Source organism: Perognathus longimembris, chromosome 8 (genome assembly GCF_023159225.1).
Source record: "Perognathus longimembris pacificus isolate PPM17 chromosome 8, ASM2315922v1, whole genome shotgun sequence".
NCBI lineage: Eukaryota > Metazoa > Chordata > Mammalia > Rodentia > Heteromyidae > Perognathus > Perognathus longimembris.
Genome location: NC_063168.1, coordinates 4,562,565 through 4,580,530, shown reverse-complemented (window position 1 = coordinate 4,580,530; position 17,966 = coordinate 4,562,565). Strand labels below are relative to the sequence as shown.

At 50.1% G+C, this 17,966-nt stretch overlaps 1 protein-coding gene across 3 annotated transcripts in view; it reads left to right on the top strand.

Annotated features, from left to right (window-relative positions):
* Positions 1-2,423: 2,423 nt before the first annotated feature.
* Positions 2,424-17,966, top strand: part of Chst10 (carbohydrate sulfotransferase 10) — a 28,162-nt gene continuing 12,619 nt past the window's right edge. Inside the window, exons 1-4 of one of the 3 annotated variants that reach the window (XM_048352402.1) lie at positions 2,424-2,534; positions 4,038-4,047; positions 13,427-13,559; positions 14,854-14,983. In XM_048352402.1, coding sequence (XP_048208359.1) covers positions 14,884-14,983 — 100 coding nt within the window. In that variant the 5' untranslated portion in view covers positions 2,424-2,534; positions 4,038-4,047; positions 13,427-13,559; positions 14,854-14,883. Of the gene's footprint in view, positions 2,535-4,037; positions 4,048-13,426; positions 13,560-14,833; positions 14,984-17,966 lie in introns of those variants that run through there. The other 2 variants (XM_048352404.1, XM_048352403.1) reach the window with 2 other exon arrangements.

Below are 17,966 nucleotides of genomic sequence, written 5' to 3'. Positions count from 1 at the left end.
TAGCCAGGTGCCTGTTAATTCTACTATTCAAGAGGCTGAGTTCTGGGGATCTCAGTTCAAAGCCATCTTGGGTAATTATCTTCAATTATCCACTAAAACCTGGAAATGAAACCGTGGTTCAAATAGTAGAGCATTATTGTTGAGGAAAAACAAGCTCAGGAACAGCACCCAGGACCTGAGTTCAAGCCCCAGGATCTGAACGCACGCACACACACGGCAATCTAGTCTAGCTGGCAGAGGAAAATTCGATGAAATACGGCAGTCAGCCTGCATATGCATAGGGTTGGTTGCTTTTACAGTTACAGTGAGGATCATGAGAAACAAAACAAAGTAAAGCTTGAAAATCTTATAGTTTGGTAGGAAAAAGTTGTGGCTAAGATTAACACTATCTAGGAAAGCCAAGTACCTTCTGCTAGATCAATAGGAAAAATTACTTGAGAATCTCAAAAACTCAGCAAGACTCCACCACTCCAGAATCAAAGTTGCAAAAGGATAAATCATGTTAAGGAGAGAGTAATGACCCATCACACCCATTTAGGAAAGTGGTTTTTCCAGGGTTTTCCAGTGCTCAAAACCATACATATTTTGATTAAGTTCAATATTTTTTCTTACGTTGTTTGTGCTTTGGATGCCAGAACTAAAACAAATTACAAAGTTAACCCCAAGTTACAAGGATTTTCTGTCTATGTCTTCTGAGTTTTGAGTCTCTGCTCTGACAGTCTATGATCTTCCTTGAGTCAAGATTTGAGACATCTAAATTTGTTCTTTTGCTTACCTATATCCAGTTGTCCCAAGACAATCTACTTAAAATGATTCCTATTTCGTTTATCTTAGTGCTCTTCTTGAAAATAAATTGATCATAAACATGAGGATTTTATTTTTGGATTCCCAATTCTGTTCCATTGGTTTATACAGCTTTTTCTTATTCTGTAGCACACTGCCTTGATTACTGTAGCTTTGTAGAAATTTTTAAGATTGAGAAATAAGATTCCTTAAACTCCAATCTTCTTTGTCAACATTGTTTTGGCTACTGAAGTCTCCTGTATTTTCATGGTAATTTCTGCCAAGAAGCCAGCTGGAATGTTGACTGAAGATTACAATGCATTTGCTCATCTCTTCAGAGTACATTTTAGTGTGTTGATACATGAGCGCAGCAAAGCATTACACTTAATGTAGCTCTTCCTCTAATTCTTTCAAAAATCATAGCTGTTTCCAGAGTACATATTTTGAGCATTTTGTTAAATTTATTCCTGAAAAAAATTATTTCTTTGATGCTGTTATAAATAGAATCATTTTCCTAATGTTATAGTTGAGCATCAGCATAGAAACTACAACCGGTTTTTGCATATTCATCTTGCATCCTGCAATGTTTCTAAACTCATGCATTACTTCTAATCACATTTTTTTTGTGTGTGTGGAGACTCAGAACTTAGTTACATGGGTCTATCAGTCTTTTCTTTAAGTAAAAATGATAGTATGATACTGTGGACTCAATTTTCAGTGCTGCACACAGAGACACACACACACACACACGCGTGTTCTAGGAAAAAGAGCTATTCCACACTGTAAACCAAGCGGATTCCCATCAACCACTGTGGCTGTCACTGAGGACCTTTCCAGAATACTTGTTATTATTAGTCTGCTTTTCCTGTGTACCGTGGTGCAGGGTGAAATGACTGCCCATCCAATGTCCTCTCACTGTAGTTTTATCCACCGTCACTTTTTACTGTCAGAGCAAATAGCTAAGTGGCAAAGATGACAAATAATAGCCTGGTATTTTATTTAAAAAAAAAAAAAAAAAAAAAAAGGATCTTGGAGAACCTCAGGGATCCAGGCCGAGCTGCGGACGGCTGCGGGGGGAGACCGGGGGTCTCGTCTTCTCTCCAGGTGTGCAGGGGGCCCTCGGATGGTCCGTCCGGCCTCGGCCCGGCCCCACCTCGGCGCTCCGGCCTTCCGCCTTCTCGGGCAGCACACGCGGTTCCCGAGGGCGGCCAGGCGGGATGGGGCGGGGGTGGGGAAGGCGCGGGCCCGGGGATGCCGGGCGCACCGCCCTCCGCGCGCGCCACCCCGCGGCCCGGGCCCGAGGGGGCGGGGCGGGGCGGGGCGGGGCCGCGAGCGCGCGCGCACGGCGGGGGCGGGGCCGCGAGCGCGCGCGCACACGGCGGGGGCGGGGCCGGGGCGGGGCCGCGCGCACACGGCGGGCGGCGCGCGGGGCCGCGGTGGGCGGCGGCGGCCTCGCCCCCCACAGCCCCCCCCGTGCGTCGCGCGTCGTGCTTCCTCCTTCCGGCACGGCGGCCGCCACATCCCAGGGCCCGGCGCGGGCCGCGGAGGCCTGGGGCGGGGCGCGGAGGCCCGGGGCGGGGCGCGGAGGCCCGGGGCGGGGCGCGGAGGCCCGGGGCGGGGCGCGGAGGCCCGGGGCGGGGCTCGGGGCGGGCCTGCCGCCCTCCCGGGACGCCGGGACCGCCGGGGCGCCGCGCGCTCGCCCACTGGCCCGGCGAGGCCGAAGCGGAGCCCCGGTGCCCGGCGAGCGGAGGGTGAGCTCGGGGCCCGCGGGGGGGGGGGGGTGGCGCACGCCGGTCCTCACCCCCTGCGCACCCCCAGCCCGGGGTGGACCGGAGCGGAGCCGAGCCCGCCGCGGTGTGTTGCGGGGGAAGGGGGGGACCCCCGGGTGCAGCGAGGCGGCGTCTCGGAGCGGGTCCTCGGCGGGGGGGGGGGGGGGGGGTTCGCGTCTGGCCGCGGGGCGGGTGGGGAGCGGGTCGCGTCTGGTCTGGGGAGCGGGAGGACGTTCCCGCCGGGTCGGGGGTGGGGGGCGTGCGAGGGAGGGCCGCGTCGGCGGGGAGTCCGGCCGCGCGCCCCGCCCCGCCCCGTCGGTGGGCGTCCGGGCGGGTGCACCCGGGGTGGAGAGGCCGGGCCGCAGCGCCCGCAGCGCCCGCAGCCCCGACGCCCGCCCGCCCGCAGCCGGAGGTCGCGGCACCGCTCCGTCCCGCGCTCCGGGCTGGGAGGAGGGCCCGGGGCTTTCCAGAAGCCGTCCGGTTCTGTCCCGAGCCTGCCCCGGGCGGGGAGAGGGCCGTGCACCGGCCGGGTAGCGGCGCAGGCCAGGTCCTGGCTCACCACGCTGGCGGGATCTGCCTGCCAGAGAGGCTCATTTGTCTGGAAAACCCGGCCTGAGGCGCTGGGCCACGGGGAGTTGGGTTATTCCATCCGTCATTGTAACTACCACAAGATAATGGCCAAGGCATGATTAGAAATTAGGCAGCTAATGTTTAGACCTGCTTTGCGAGTCCTCAACCACCTCTTTAAATGTTTGGTTTATTTTTTTTTTATGTGATTGGGTTAAAGATGAAAAGACGCAAAGGGAGAAGTGGTTTTTCTTCCAGGTCAATTAGAACATCATCTGTCTTGGCTCCTGTTAGGAAAATGGAAGAGAAGAGAAGGAAACAGGCTGGACTCATCTTCCACAGGCGAGGACTGATGATTGAGATCGAACAGCGAGGGACACAGCCCTCCCACGGGCTTGTGTGGAGAGAGCTGGGACAGGAGTTGGGTTGTGATGAGGTCTGAGCAAGGAGGCAGAGGTTCATGAGAAAGCCATTAGGTCTGGGGAGGTGTGGGGGGTGCTTTTTGGTTGGGCCCACGATGGAATGTTTACAGCCAGGCTTGGATGGGGCCGTCTGCACTTACTGCTTCGCCTGGCATCTGTATATACCTGGGAAAACAGGGTGGGAGTCAGTCCTTCATATTCCATCTTCAGATAATGTAGGAAGAATGGTCCGAGATGGGAGAGACAAGCTTTTCACATAGGGTCTTTGGATACATGAAAAGAATGGGCCGAGAGGGGAGCAATATGGAGTTATGAGAACAAAGCAGATGCCCATCATTTGAAACCACAAAAGAGCATAAGAAGTTGAGGGAAGTCGAGCTCTTTTCTGGCTACTTCCTGCTGACATGGGGTCATTGAGGAGTCATTGGGGCTGGGGTCTACTGTGGGCAGGGCAGGGCCATGTAAGGGAAGCTCCCGTTGCCTGCAGTGCCTTGAGGAGTTCCCAGGTAGTGTCCGGAGTGAGGGCTGTTATCCAGCTAAAGAGAAACTTGAAAAAGGTGCGATCAGGCAAAAGGCTGACAAGGTGGCAGGACCACTTGATATGAATGACACAGGAAAGCAGACCCTGGGCACATGTTCCATTTGGAGCAGAATCCCAGTTGTGGCCTATTACGGGGAAGGAGGAATTTCCATGTAACTGGACTATAGATGTCTGGACTATATAGTATGGATGGGAAACAAATAGGTTAAAAAGGCAAGAGTATAAGTTCTTGTCTAGTTAGAAGGTAGACAGGCATGGACATTAGATAGGCATGCTTATGAAGTGTTTTCTTATGATCCCCTGGCTTTTGATTGCTTTTGAAAGGACGTGCACCAGTGACTCTCTTCAGGGTTGGTTGCCATCCCCTCTTAGCTGTGCATGAGCAGTTCTTCCCCATTGCTTCTGTATGGTCACTGGTTTCCAGGACTGGTCCCCAGACGGGACTGGGAGATTTCTTCTTCTTGTTGGGATGATAGTTGGCATTGTTGGTTGAATCCCATGTCAGAGGGGGTGATAGAGTCTCTGCCCCTTTTATTCCCAATTAAAGCAACAAGGAGACCAATAGAAATAATAAGCAGAGCTTACCTGTAACTTGTTAAGAATTAAAAGTTAAATCTGACAAACTTGTAAGGGTCACCTGTCCCTCTGTGAGTCTGATTATCAATGCTGTAGAGGATCAAGTCTGTAACAACAAAAGACTTAACAATAGTAGTTTTTTGTTTTTTGGCCAGTCCTGGGCCTTGGACTCAGGGCCTGAGCACTGTCCCTGGCTTCTTTTTGCTCAAAGCTAGCACTCTGCCAACTTGAGCCACAGCGCCACTTCTGGCAGTTTTCTATATATGTGGTGCTGAGGAATCGAACCCAGGGCTTCATGTATATGAGGCAAGCACTCTTGCCACTAGGCCATATCCCCAGCCCCAACAATAGTGTTTGTTCAAGTCTAAAATCGTGATTGCTTAAACATTTGAGTTACTTTTAATTATATATAAAATATTAGGATATTGATTGAGATTAAGACATTGTAGATGTTACCAAACCTTTGTGATTACAATGGAGAATGTAGGTGTGACACTAACCCCCTCCTAACCTAATAGCTTTTTCATGAACCTCTGCCTCCTTGCTCAGACCTCATAAAAACCCAATTCCTGTCCCAGCTCTCCACACAGTCTCTAAGCCCGTGGGAAGGCTGTGTCCCTCCCTGTTAAATCTCAATAAACAGAAGACCAAGTCCGGCCTGTTTCCTTCCTTTCACCTCTGTTTTCCTAATAGGTGGTGCCAAAACCTGGGAGAGGAGAAGTGCCCGGAGTGACTGTGCCCTCTCCACCAGGAGCACACAGCCCCCTGGCTCTTCCTCCTCCATTTTCCTAACAGCTCAGAATTGGAACTTAAGGATGGAAAGAAAAATCTTTCCGTCTTTGCTCTTGACCCTGAAGTACAGAATCCTTAATCCCGGAGAGAAAGAAATTCTCTCCACTGAAATGAAAAGAAGGATGTTGGCAAGAGTTAACCGAAGAAGGAAAGAATGTATAAATATTCTGGGCCATGTGCAGTTATATTCAAATCATGTTTCAAAGGTTACACAGTGAAAAGATGGGAGAGAGAAAGGCAGGATTTTACAGACTGCGAAACCTAAGCAAGTCCATTTCCTCTTCATGCAGTCCTGTAAACATGCAGTCATTTAAGCTATGCAGCTTTAACTGGTTTTTAATGCTAACATCAAGTTTTTAGAATAAAGGAAATTGCATTTTTATTTTGCCAGTTAACTAGTGAATCTGTAAGCTCTGTGATTTCATGAATTTGGCTTCTCAGTTTTTCATTCATCATGATATTCGTCTAGAGTCTAGCAGGTGATCAATGCTAAAGCTTGAAGGAATAAAGAAGTTCAGATATCATCTACCATTGGAATGAGTGATCATTTAATGTCAGAATCTTTTACCCGATAGCAAGCATGAGACAGGTAGAGTAGGATTATGATTGTTTTTGCTGCAAATAATTTTCATTTTTCACACCAAGCTACATTGAAAGCTCTTGTAAATGAGTAAATGTTGAGTATGTGATTGCTCACATATTCTGGTAAATGAGTATTGATTAATGATAAAAACAAACCCAACGTCACTTGCTTCTATGAGAAACCTGTTTTGCACAATATAGTCGAGCTCAAAATGGTTCACTATTTCTCAGATATAAACCTACCAACTTTTAGTAATGCTGATTGTAATTGCCAGTTGTTTTATATGGTGACAAGAAGAACAAGCATCTTAGCCAAGGCAGATTCTGCACAGAAGTGTGACCGTTCTCCTCAGTACGCGGTGGAGATGGTGAGCTTACCAGGTACTTCGGACCCATTCAGTATTTTTTTTTTCAATATTCTTACTGCCTCCTGTTTTGTTTGTGTAGAGATTTTAGGGAGCTCGAAACCATGATTGGGACTGTGTACATGTTCACTCAGAAATGTTTCCTTAAATATCACAATCAGAGTGCACACTGAGGCTGGGAGAGAGTTGTTGCCTGCTAAGACCTGTGTTCGACCTGCAGCAAGCGCTGGGCAGGTGTTCACTCTACTTCCTTAGTATTACTGTGAGAATGTCTTGACTGTAGACGCATTCCTCACTAGGCAGAGCTGAGTGTGTTTTCACGCTGCTAATCAAGGATCACCAGCCATTCTAAGGTAGTAAATTGGAAAGAGCCCCAGAGAAGACAAAGGATATCTCTGAATTTAGATTAAGAGAAACCTTTACTATGAATTAAAACAAGTCTCACTAACAGGTGGTAGAACTTTATATTATAAATTCACTTGGCCTGCTTTGCTTTATTAAATTGCAGTTTACTAATCTTACTGGTTAGATAATAGATTGTAACTCAGAGAGCATGATGCGGCTACCGTCATAGTAGTCTGAGGGTCCGTTCTTTTTACCCACACTCCAGCCGTTTTGTGTGACATTTCTGTTAGTGTTTGGATGTGTTTGGGAAGTTGGATACTGGGCCCCTGATGCACAGAGCATGTATGGGATATGTGGGGACCAGGGGGTTCCAGCGCCGCAGAGCCATTGGCAACTCTGTTCGCTTGGCCCCTCCAGCTTCCTCGTGTTCTCATGATAAAGGGGACACTGCCTTGCGGACTTCTGGATTCTAGAACCCGGACCATGGTCTATCCCAGGATCCTACACTGTTTGTTCTTGTATTAGCCAGATTTTTCATCAACATGACCAAATATTTGACAAAAACAACTTAAGGGCAAGAAAATGTACTCAATGGTCAAGGTCTTAGAGGTCAGTCCGTGCTTGTTTGACCCCCCTGCGTTTGGCCAGGGCACGGTAGCAGCTGGAACATTGGAGAAAGCTTTTCCCCTGTGGAAGATTAGATGCATAGAAAGACATACAGCAAGGGACCAGGGTGTGATGTATCACAGGCACCCACCTCAGTGACCTGCTTCTAGTAGGACCCACCTCCTGATGTTTCTACCACCTCCCCAAATGGGACCACCAGCTGTGCACCAAGTGGTGGGGGGTGCATTGCGTATTCAGACCAGAACAGCTGCCTTTCTCTTCCCACCTGTTCAGTGTCATTCTGTCCCAGAGCCCCTGGCCTTCGTCCCTTAACCCTCTTCTGTTTAGCACCATGGCCCTTTATCTGACTACAGGTGATTGTACAAATCAGTCGCTTTACTAGAAGGAGCTGCTGAGATCAAGGAGTATGTGTTGGGTTCTTGGGATGCAGGGCAACCCTTGGTTGAGAGAGGGCTAAGCAAATAAACAGCCAGAGCTTGTTTAGACAGAGTTAAATGAGCCTGTGTACTTAGGACTTTTCAGAACTTTTACTAAGCCAGTTTATACATTGAAAACAGGGCATGGTACCAATACCTAGTAGGGTTTTTTTGCTTCTGGATGACATTTCAAAGTTCAGAGAAAGCCATTGTCAGCTGAGCGAAATGAATTGACAGGCATCTTTCCGACTTCAGCCCTCCTTTCCCTGCTCCTTGCCTTGTTTCCCAGGTCGCCTCAAACTCCCCACCTTCCTGCCTCAGCCTCCTGAGTGCTGGGATTATAGTTGCATGCCACCGCAGTTGACTCATTATCGTTTTTTTTTTTTCAAAATGCAGAGGATTCGCATCCAAAGATGGTAATAGTGTAATAGTCACAGCAATTGCAAGCCTCTCAGGTATGTGCCTGGGAGGAGAAAAGAGATTAGGGTTTCTTATTCCGACCCTGCATTCTGCATAACCACCAGTCATGTACCGCGATGTCGGTGTGGAATTGCACAATAAATCATACCATGCTTAGCTGGGCACAGTAGATTTCAGACTCAACAGAACCTAACGGAGCAGATCCAGTGACTCTTCCTGGTTCATGCACAGCTTTTGGGAGACTTGGGCAATGATAGGGGAGGTGGAGCACGCAGCAGCTTGGCTTACCATGCCCGGTAGGAACGAACCCTCCGTGAGTAAAAGTGGACCGTTGCCAAGGACGTATTTGCTCCTTGTGTCTGTGTCTCTGTTGCCAGATAAATTTAAATCAAACTCTAATAAAAGCAGATTCCACCACCACATTTCTTCTCCTATACAACATACTTCAGTGGCTCTCCATTGTTTGCAAGGAAGACATTGAATCCTGTGACAGCTAAGGTTCTGTGTTCTTGACCCCATTTTCTCCGACTGCACCCTGAAGGTGGAGGGCTTGTCTTCCAGCCAGGAAGGGAGCCATCACCCCCTTAGGCAACTGTTATCCTTCCTCTCCAACCAGATTGTGACCCTCTGGGTTCCCCCCCCCCCCATAACACTGTCCTTCTCCTTCCATTGTATATCACTTCTTGAGTAGATTCTGATTCACATGGGTCCCTATGAGATTTTAACCTAGGTAAAGACAGGAATTGTACATGCAGTGTGGAACTAACTGTTATATCTGAGACACCTGTTTTATTGGGCAAATGAGCATACTTTTCATTATTCTAAGCTATTTTGTCCTTAACTTATATGTACGTATGCCCCTGCTCATGTCTGAGGGCTATAAACCATATGCTATGTTTTGTGCTACGTATATAATGCCATATAGCCTAATGTTATGTAGCATAAATCATATATGCTATAAACCATAGAGACATGGGACTTGAGTGGAGTAGGTACTTTGGGAGGGGACCAGGTAGGGTCTTGCTGATTCTGTCTGAGTGGCTTGCACAGTATTCCTATGTCCCTTCTCCCCATGATTTATCTACACTTCTAAACAGGTTATCTTGACCTGACAGCTTTTCCTCTGGAGTGTCTACTATGGACCACCTTGTGTTGGGGGAGAACAGGGAGAAGAAGCTGCCGGGGAGCCAAGTGCTTAAATTCTGGGCTTCCCTCTGGCCCTTACCTCCAGAGTGAGTCTCTCTGAAGCAACCATGGGTAACGTGGTTCCTTGAAGGCGTGGGGAAACTCCTGCCTCTCTAGTTGGCCCGACATTTCTCTGGGCAGAGGAAAAGCTGCCTGCCGCTGCTGTCCTGGGCTTTGTGTTCTGATGGAGTAAGCATAGAGCACCAGTCGAGGGAAGGGCCACTGGCCAGGCAAGGCTGAGGGGGCCTGCTATCCTGTGTAACACTTTGCATTGACGTACACTCGAGTAAGTGTAACAACACTAGTACAGAGCAGTGTATGTGTCAACAGGTGTTCGTTATATGATTCTCAGTAATTTACCCTTTAATCTGGTAAAAATAGACACAGGTACTACATACTCGGATTCATGTTGACTTTGCAGTCCACCATGTTTCTCCTGACTAGAGGTATTCGCCTTCCATTCTCACACCGTATAAAGCGGTAAAACGGTGGCAGCAGTGAGGTGGAAAAACGTTAAGGAGCAAAACAAAGCTCCAGGAAACGTGGGTCCAGGAGGCATTTTAAAATAGCTCATTGGTGGCTGGGTGTTGGTGATTTATACCTGTATTCCCAGCGACTCAGGAGGGTAAGACCTGAAGATTGTGGTGTGATGCCAGCCCAGGCAGGGAGGTCCATGAGACTTTTATCTCTAGTTAGCCAGCAAAAGGCCAGAAGTGGACGTGTGTGGTAGAGCATCAGCGTTGGACAAAAACTTAGGGACAGTGCCCAGGCCCTGAGTTCAAGCTCCAGCACTAGCATATACACACACACACACACACGCAAAGAAACTTACTGGTTTTTGCTATGGGAAAGATAGTTTGCTTATTGCAAACTTGTTTAAAACATAAGTATATTTTTATTTATTTGTTTTTGTTGCCAGTCCTGGGGCGTGGACTTAGCGCCTGAGCACTGTCCCTGGCTTCTTTTTGCTCAAGGCTAGCACTCTACCTCTTGAGCCACAGCGCCACATCCGGCTTTTTTTCTATATATGTGGTGCTGAGGAATCGAAACCAGGGCTTTATGTATACGAGGCAAGTACTCTACCACTAGGCCATATTCCCAGCCCCGGTAAGTATATTTTTAAAAACTCACTATATCCTGTGCATTACAGAGGTGTGTGTGTGTGCATTATATAATTTTATCCTGTGTTACAAGTATGTGTTTGCATGTGTGCATTCACACATACAGTATATGTATATATGTATATAGTTTAAAATTAACAAGTAGGATCAGACAATTCTGCAACACCTTTTGTTATGAATTGACATAGTATGATACTTCATATCCATACATTTCACATGCCTATAGGTAGAGTGAACTCCAGCCTAACTTCTTTCTCCTTCCTTCCTTCCTTCCCTCCTTCCCTCCTTCCCTCCCTCCCTCCCTCCCTCCTTCCCTCCCTCCCTCCCTCACCTTTCCTTCCCTTCCCTTCCCCTCCCCTCCCCTTCCTCCCTCCCTTCCTTCTTTCCTTCCTTCCTTTCTTGGGTCATGGGGCTTGAACTCAGGGCCTGGGCAGTGTCCCTGAGCTTTTTCCGCTCAAGGCTAGTGCTCTACCTCCTTGAGCCACAGCTGGCTCCTAAAGAGTATTTTATGTCTCCTGACATTTCCTAGCAGGTAGCCTAGTGCACATGGTCCTTCAGCAAATGCTGGCTATTGACCTGCTGTGTGTTGGGCCTTGTTCCTGTCCATAGGCGGCACGGTGAAAGCTCCCAGGCTGGGCTGGGTGCGGTGAGGTCTGTCTGGTAGTAGAGTGATGTTGGCATGAACTCAGCACTGATGGGGCAAACTCACTTCCTCAGCTGTCCATGAGGTGGGGGAGCAGGCCCTACTCACCCCTAGTTCCCAGAATCCTAGTGTTTAAGGAGCCCTATAGCAGGACACAGGGTCATCGCAGGCAAGCAGTCTGGCCTGAGTAGCTATACGACATTGGTAAGGACCTGGGCTTAATGCCCTTCTTGAGAGACTGGTAGTTCTTCAGGGCCTAGCATTTGCACACTTGAACCCTTCCAACTCCTCAGTCCCCATTGAAGACCCCATGTATCCAGGACACACTCCCAAAGAGGGGAAGCAACAAGCAAGCTGAGCGGGGGATGGGAAGGAGCCTTGCAAACGACCCTCTTCCCTGCCCTGTGTGGTGGGCAGGCTGGGCAGGGAAGGAGTCTCTTGACGTCCCGGCTCCCTGGAAGTTGTAGAAGTCATATTGGAAATTAAGCTTTTTGTGAAAATGATGATACTGTATGTGGTGTGACTGTCAAGGAGGTGCTTTGGCTCTGCAAGTGTGTGGTCCCAGGGCTCACCCCTACAGCGAGAGAGTGGGGCTCAGAGAGCTACAGCTGTTCCTCACAGGGGGAGGGGCTGTAGACACTTCACCGTCGGGAAGCGGTGGGTAGCACCGCTCCAGCTTTCCAGCTGCCCTAGGCCTGGTACTCCTGCCCTAAGCCCCCTGCCTCTAGAGCACGAACGAGGTGATTCTCAGGTGAGACTCTAACCTAACTGGGTAGAATCAAAGTAGATCCCTCCAAGAAGACTGATGCACATTGAGATGATTGGTTTCTTCAGCTGTCGAACCTCCTAGGAGCCAGGTGAAGCCTAGCCACGACTCTCGGGGCACACACACTGATGCTGGAAGCCCACAGGGAGGAGCAGAGCAGGTGACAGGGTAGACCGCGCCCATCGGTCCCACAGAAGAAGCACGTCTGTGTGCGCAAGGGGCCAGCCTCCTCCATGTCCACGCCAGCATATTTGTGTTCAGAATTGCATGCAGCCCACTTGACTTTTCTCTGTCCTCTTCACTGTCCCCCAGCCCCAGGGGCCCCTCTGTTGCAGAAGGCCAGGACACTGCCACGGCGACCTGGGAGTGGACCCCTCCAAGTGTCATAGTCTTGAGGACAAGTTCAGTGGACCCCAGATTCTAGGGCCTAGGGTCCGTTAGCACAAGACAAGTCACGCTGTCTTTAGAAGGGACACACCAGTAGTCACCTGGGATAAATGGCCCTTCTTTCTTCTCTTTCCACGGCGGCATACATTAAACTGGAAGGAGGCACCACAAGAGTTTCTAGTCGTCACAAGCTTAGCTTAGCCTCGCCTAGCTCACTGAGGTTCTTTGCGGCTGGGGAACTGCATCATCTCATTCCACCCTCACGGTCGGCCTAGGGTCACAGATGAGACCTGGAGGCAGAGTCCAGAGTGAGCTTAGCAAATGGTGGAACAAGGATGCTGACTGAGCCTCAACCTCTCTGCTTTATGCTGAGCCACCTGGGTTAAGGGAATAGAGTGGGGAGAGGGAGAATTGGTGGAAACAGGACAGCTGGCTTCAGGCAGTTAGGGCGTGTGGTGGAGCTCTGGCAACCCCACCTGAGCACCCAGGAAATATACCGGGCCATAGGAAAAACAAAGGAGTTCGTTCGTTTTCTATGAGTATATCTTGTGCAATATTTGGGTCATACTTATACCAAGAGTTATTTACTGTTTATCTGAAATTTAAACGTAACCGGAACCCAGTCTTGTTGTTGTTGTTTAATCTAGCAGCCTGACCTGGGCCCTAAGGAAGCCCTGGGTGTTGTGTGGCAGCTGGGGGGGGCTCCCAGGACCCCATTCAGGCACAGGCGTCGTGGCAGGTGGCAGCCCCGTCACAGGTATTCAGTGAGGCAGGTGCTGCAGGAGGACTGCAGGTCCCAGACGTCTTGTTTCCGTTGTGGAGGAAGGAGGACTCATCTTCCTGGGTTTCTGCTGAGCTCTGACCACTCGGGTCAGGAAGCTCCGAGTGGTCTGCCATCAGTATGTGCCGAGTGCCAGCCTTCCCCGTCCAGATCTGCTGGCTGGCCTCAGTCACGCGTGGAAACCCACCAGCTCTGTGTGCGCGGTTTAAGTGGTCTTTCTATCTGGCTAGAAGGGCCACAGCAAAGGTGAAGTAAAACACACTTGTGAGTCTCTCTAGCTGAGGATGGACAGTAACTTGGTGGTTCTTTATCCTCCACAGTACCAGAGCCTGTGGCAGACTCTGTGACAGAAAGAGGTACAGCCGACATCTCCACATCACAATGGCTGAGGCCACGATTACCATGCAGAGCACCTGCCCACAAGCTCTGCACAGGCCCTGTCCAGCAAGGAGCTGAGGCAAGAAGCACAGGTGTGAGTTTGATCTTTTAAAAAATTATTTTTTTTAAATTTTTTGTTAGCATGTATTAGTTGTAGAGAGGAGTTTTACTATGATGATTTCATATATGCATAGATGGACTGTGATCAAATGAATTCCCTCTATTCTTGTCCCCCTCCCCCATTCTAAAGATAATTTTAACCAGGTTTCATAAATATTTACAAGGTACTTAGACTCTATTCATCACCTTCATCCTGTCTTTCTGCCCTTCTCTCCTGTTTGTACCCACCCTCAAACAGAATGATAGAATGTTTTACGTTCCTGTCATTATACATATACATATATTATAAATGTACTATATAGTACATATACACATATTACATAAAATATATGATATATATATACACATTATATACGCACACATATAAAATGTGTAATGACAGGGCCTGAGTGCTGTCCCTGAGTTTGCTCAAGGCTAGCATTCTACCACTTGACTGCTTGAGTCAAAGCTCCACTTCTGGCTTTTTGGTAGTCACTTGGAGATAGGACTGTCACAGACTGTCCTGTCTGAGTTGGCTTCAAGCAGAGGTCCTCAGAGGGGAGTCTCCTACGTCACAGGATTACAGGTATGAGCCACTGATGCCATCCCTGTCATTACTTTTGTTTGTTTGTTTGTTTGTTTTTGCCAGTCCTGGGCCTTGGACTCAGGGCCTGAGCACTGTCCCTGGCTTCTTTTTGCTCCAGGTTAGCACTCTGCCACTTGAGCCACAGCACCACTTCTGGCCTTTTCTGTATATGTGGTGCTGAGGAATCGAACCCAGGGCTTCATGCATGCAAGGCAAGCACTCTACCACTAGGCCACATTCCCAGCCCATGTCATTACGTTTTTAAGGGCTAAATTCCACAGGGGCGGGATTGTCTCGGCGTGGCTCTTCCTTGTCAGCCCATTCGTATCCTAAGCCCAGCAGGCTGCTGTCAGCCCCTCAGCGCAGCCCTGCCCTCCACACGGTATCCTCAGCGAAGGTCTGGCTCCCTGCTTCCTGACCGTGGTGACATGGGCAAAGTCTGACCTTAGCTTCCAAAAGCAAACAAGGATGCTGCTCTCTCACTGTCACTCCCCTCCACTGGGGTATTTCAAATGGATTATTTAATTATTAAGTATGTCGTTTCATATTATTAATTGAATATGAAATGTTAAATGCCAAGTCGGAATACTCAGTGGAGGAAAGTGGCATGGGTTCTATTAATTGGCTCTACCCATTCCTATTCATACTTCTTGTTTAATTGATTGACCTGTGAGTGGCACAGGCCTCTCGTGTTTTCCAGGAAGTCTCGTTGAATGGCTGACATCTGACAACATGCACCACCAGTGGCTTCTGTTAGCCGCCTGCTTTTGGGTGATTTTCATGTTCATGGTGGCCAGCAAGTTTATCACCTTGACCTTTAAAGACCCGGATGGTAAGTGCGCTTGGGAGGAACAGATTTCGCTGATTGAGTCCTGGCTGCACCACTGTTTCCCAGGTGCACACACAAGTGACGGCTCTTCCAGGACGGAAGGATGCGTGGCTTCCCCGCACTCGGGGCACGGAGCCTGGGCAGAGATGGGGGAAGGGACCTCCCCTGGAGGGCAGAGGCACTTGGTGGCTGGAACGGCTTTATTGGCTGGGCAGCAGAGAGCAGGGCTTATTCCGGTGGCAGCAAGGTGTGTTGCAGGCTTCCGTTTGGAAATTAACTCTGCCTCGTGTCATCACTAGAGCCGTAAGTGCTCAGCAGGCCTGTGTGCCAGCAGGCGTTGTGCACGGGTGATACACGTGCGGAGGTCACCTTCAATGCAGTGAAAGGAGTTCATTTAAATATATATTGTCGGGTTATCCTGGGAGATTCTTAGCTCTCCTTTACTGAACAAAGGCATTCTGATGAGGACCTAGAAAGAGCACCAGATCCCATCTTAGACTTTTGCTTTCGTTTCTTCTGCAAAATGGACCACTCCCCGGTGTGCCCCGAGAGCCCGCTGGAGGGGCACTGATCTGTGAGTGGCGTGTGACGGCGCGCTGACTCCTTCAGCCCTTTCCTCCTGGGGTCAAGTAGAGAGAGGAGCCCGTGGAAGCGGAAAAGGCCTATGGGAGATGCAGTGCAGTTTGGCCTGACCCCCCCCCCCCCGCCCAGGGGGCGTTCTTGGGAGCTGGGCCATAGGTGAGCAGCACAGCACCTTTTCTCTACCTCCTGTATCCTCCTGCTGCTGGCAGTGCGTGAGGGGGCATCCACCCAGCCCCCCTGGTGGCTGCACCCACCTGCGTTTGCAGTGAGAGCCAGAGGCTGCTCTCGAGCTCCTGACGCGTGGCCCCTCTGAGGAGCACCCAGTGCCCGCACCTCCTCCCCATCCTCGGTGCTCCACCTGCTTGTGGAGGAGTGAGGGTGGACGGCAGATCTGCAGAGAGAGGAGGGGAAGCCCGAGGTGGGCCTCGGTGGTCTCTCATCTCTATGGTTTGCACTCAGGGATAGTGATCAGGCTTATAGCTCTGTAGTTGCCGACTGGTGGCCCCTTAGCCAGGGCACTGGTGGGTCATACCTGTAACCCTAGCTACTCAGGAACCTGAGGTCTCAGAAGGGTAAAATACGAGGATTGTGAGTCAAAGCCAGCTCAGGCAGAAAAGTCCATGAGGTTCTTATCTCCAATTAACTACACCCTGCCCCCCCCCCAAAAAAAATGGAGCTGTGGCTCAAAGTAATAGAGGGATAGCCTTGAACACAAAAACTCAGGGACAGTGCCCAGGCCCTGAGTTTAACTCCAGGACACACACACACAACCCCCCCCCCCCATCTTCCAGAAGCTTTTGGAGGAAGCCTGCAGGTTTGCACAGTGTTGGGAAGTTGTCCTATACTCACTGTATTAGGCTCGCACCAAGGACCGAGGGAGGCTCTGTCCAAAGAGCAAGGTCACGTCTCAGAAGGTGGCTGGATTTGAGATGATGAGGTCAGTGTGGCAGCTGGGGGAGAAGGGTTACCGCGGCGAGGCACACGGGAGATGGGGGATGGGCACGGGCCATGGGAGGACTGAGGGGTTCTCACCAGAGGGCGCCTCAGGGGGCTGGGAATACGGCCCAGTGGTAGAGCGCTCGCCTCGCATACATGAAGCCCTGGGTTCGATTCCTCAGCACCACATGTATAGAAAAGGCCAGAAGTGGCGCTGTGGCTCCAGTGGTGGAGCAAAAAGAAGCCGGGGACAGTGCTCAGGCCCTGAGTTCAAGCCCCAGCACTGGCAAAAAGAAAAAGAAAAAAATTACCCCAGAGGGCGCCTCAGTGTTTCCGGCACAGCTCTCCCTGCACAGCTCTGCTTGAAACCAGTCATGCTTGACTCTCAAGAGCGGGGTCCAGCGGAACTGTGCGAACCACAGATGTAGAATGGCCGAGAAATTGAAGAGAAACTAGTTCTTATTCCTCCACATGTTGCCTGTTGGTGAGGTTGCTAAAGAGCAGGTCATAAGGTTAAATTGTGGCTTATTATTGTGTATTTTAGTGACACTTCCATCAGTAATAGTTAAATAAGCTGTAGTCTCAGCCACTAGGGAGGTGAAGACTAGAGGGTCACAGGAGCCCTCAAGTTCAAGGACAGCCTGGGCACCCTAGACCTCAGCTCAACACAAACAACAACAGTCAGAGTTCAATAAAACCCACAGCCTTGCAGTTTAATGTCTGTAATGGCAAAAGGGTTTTTAAAGAGCACCTCTTTCCTGTTGGGGTCTGGTGAGTAGTGTTGCCGGGATGTGCGTGTTTTATGTTGCGTGTTTAATGTTGCGTGTTCCCGTGGAGGCACGGCTGCTTAGGGGGTGTCTGTGAAGGGAGCACAGGTTGAAGAGGGACTGAAGGTGAAGCCATGAAGAAGGCTGAGGTGCTTTAGGACTGTTAACATTTAGGGTGTCCTGTGGCTGCTCCTTCCAGCTCTGTTCCCTGGGGAGACGCCCCCTAGTCTAGAATCCCAGCCAGGGGATGCCATGCTTTCTTCGCGTCTGCCTCTCTGTGGCGATTTGACCTGACACCAGGGCCAGGGCTCACAGCAGCTATGGTTTCTTAAATTCATGGGAAAGCACCAGCTTGACTGTAGGTGTTTTGGTAAACTCAACTTCTCATTTGGAGCCAGTTGTGGAGTGACCTGCAGGGGGAATCCTGGGTTCAGTTTCCGCGAGCGTAGCCTCTCGTGCAACTACAGCGCAGTGCCGCGGGTGGGATGACGGGCCGGATGCAGGCAGGCTGCGGCACGTTTTCATCGTCACCGGGGGCCATCGCTTGGCCTCTTTTACTGTTGGTTTTGTGTGAGGCAGGGTCTAAGGTGGCTCCCTCCTCCTCGTCTCGGCCTCCAGAGAACAGGTGTTCTGGGTACTACCGTGCCTGTGTTTTCTGTCTTAACCACTGCCCCATTCCTAGTCTCTGACAACTGCTAATC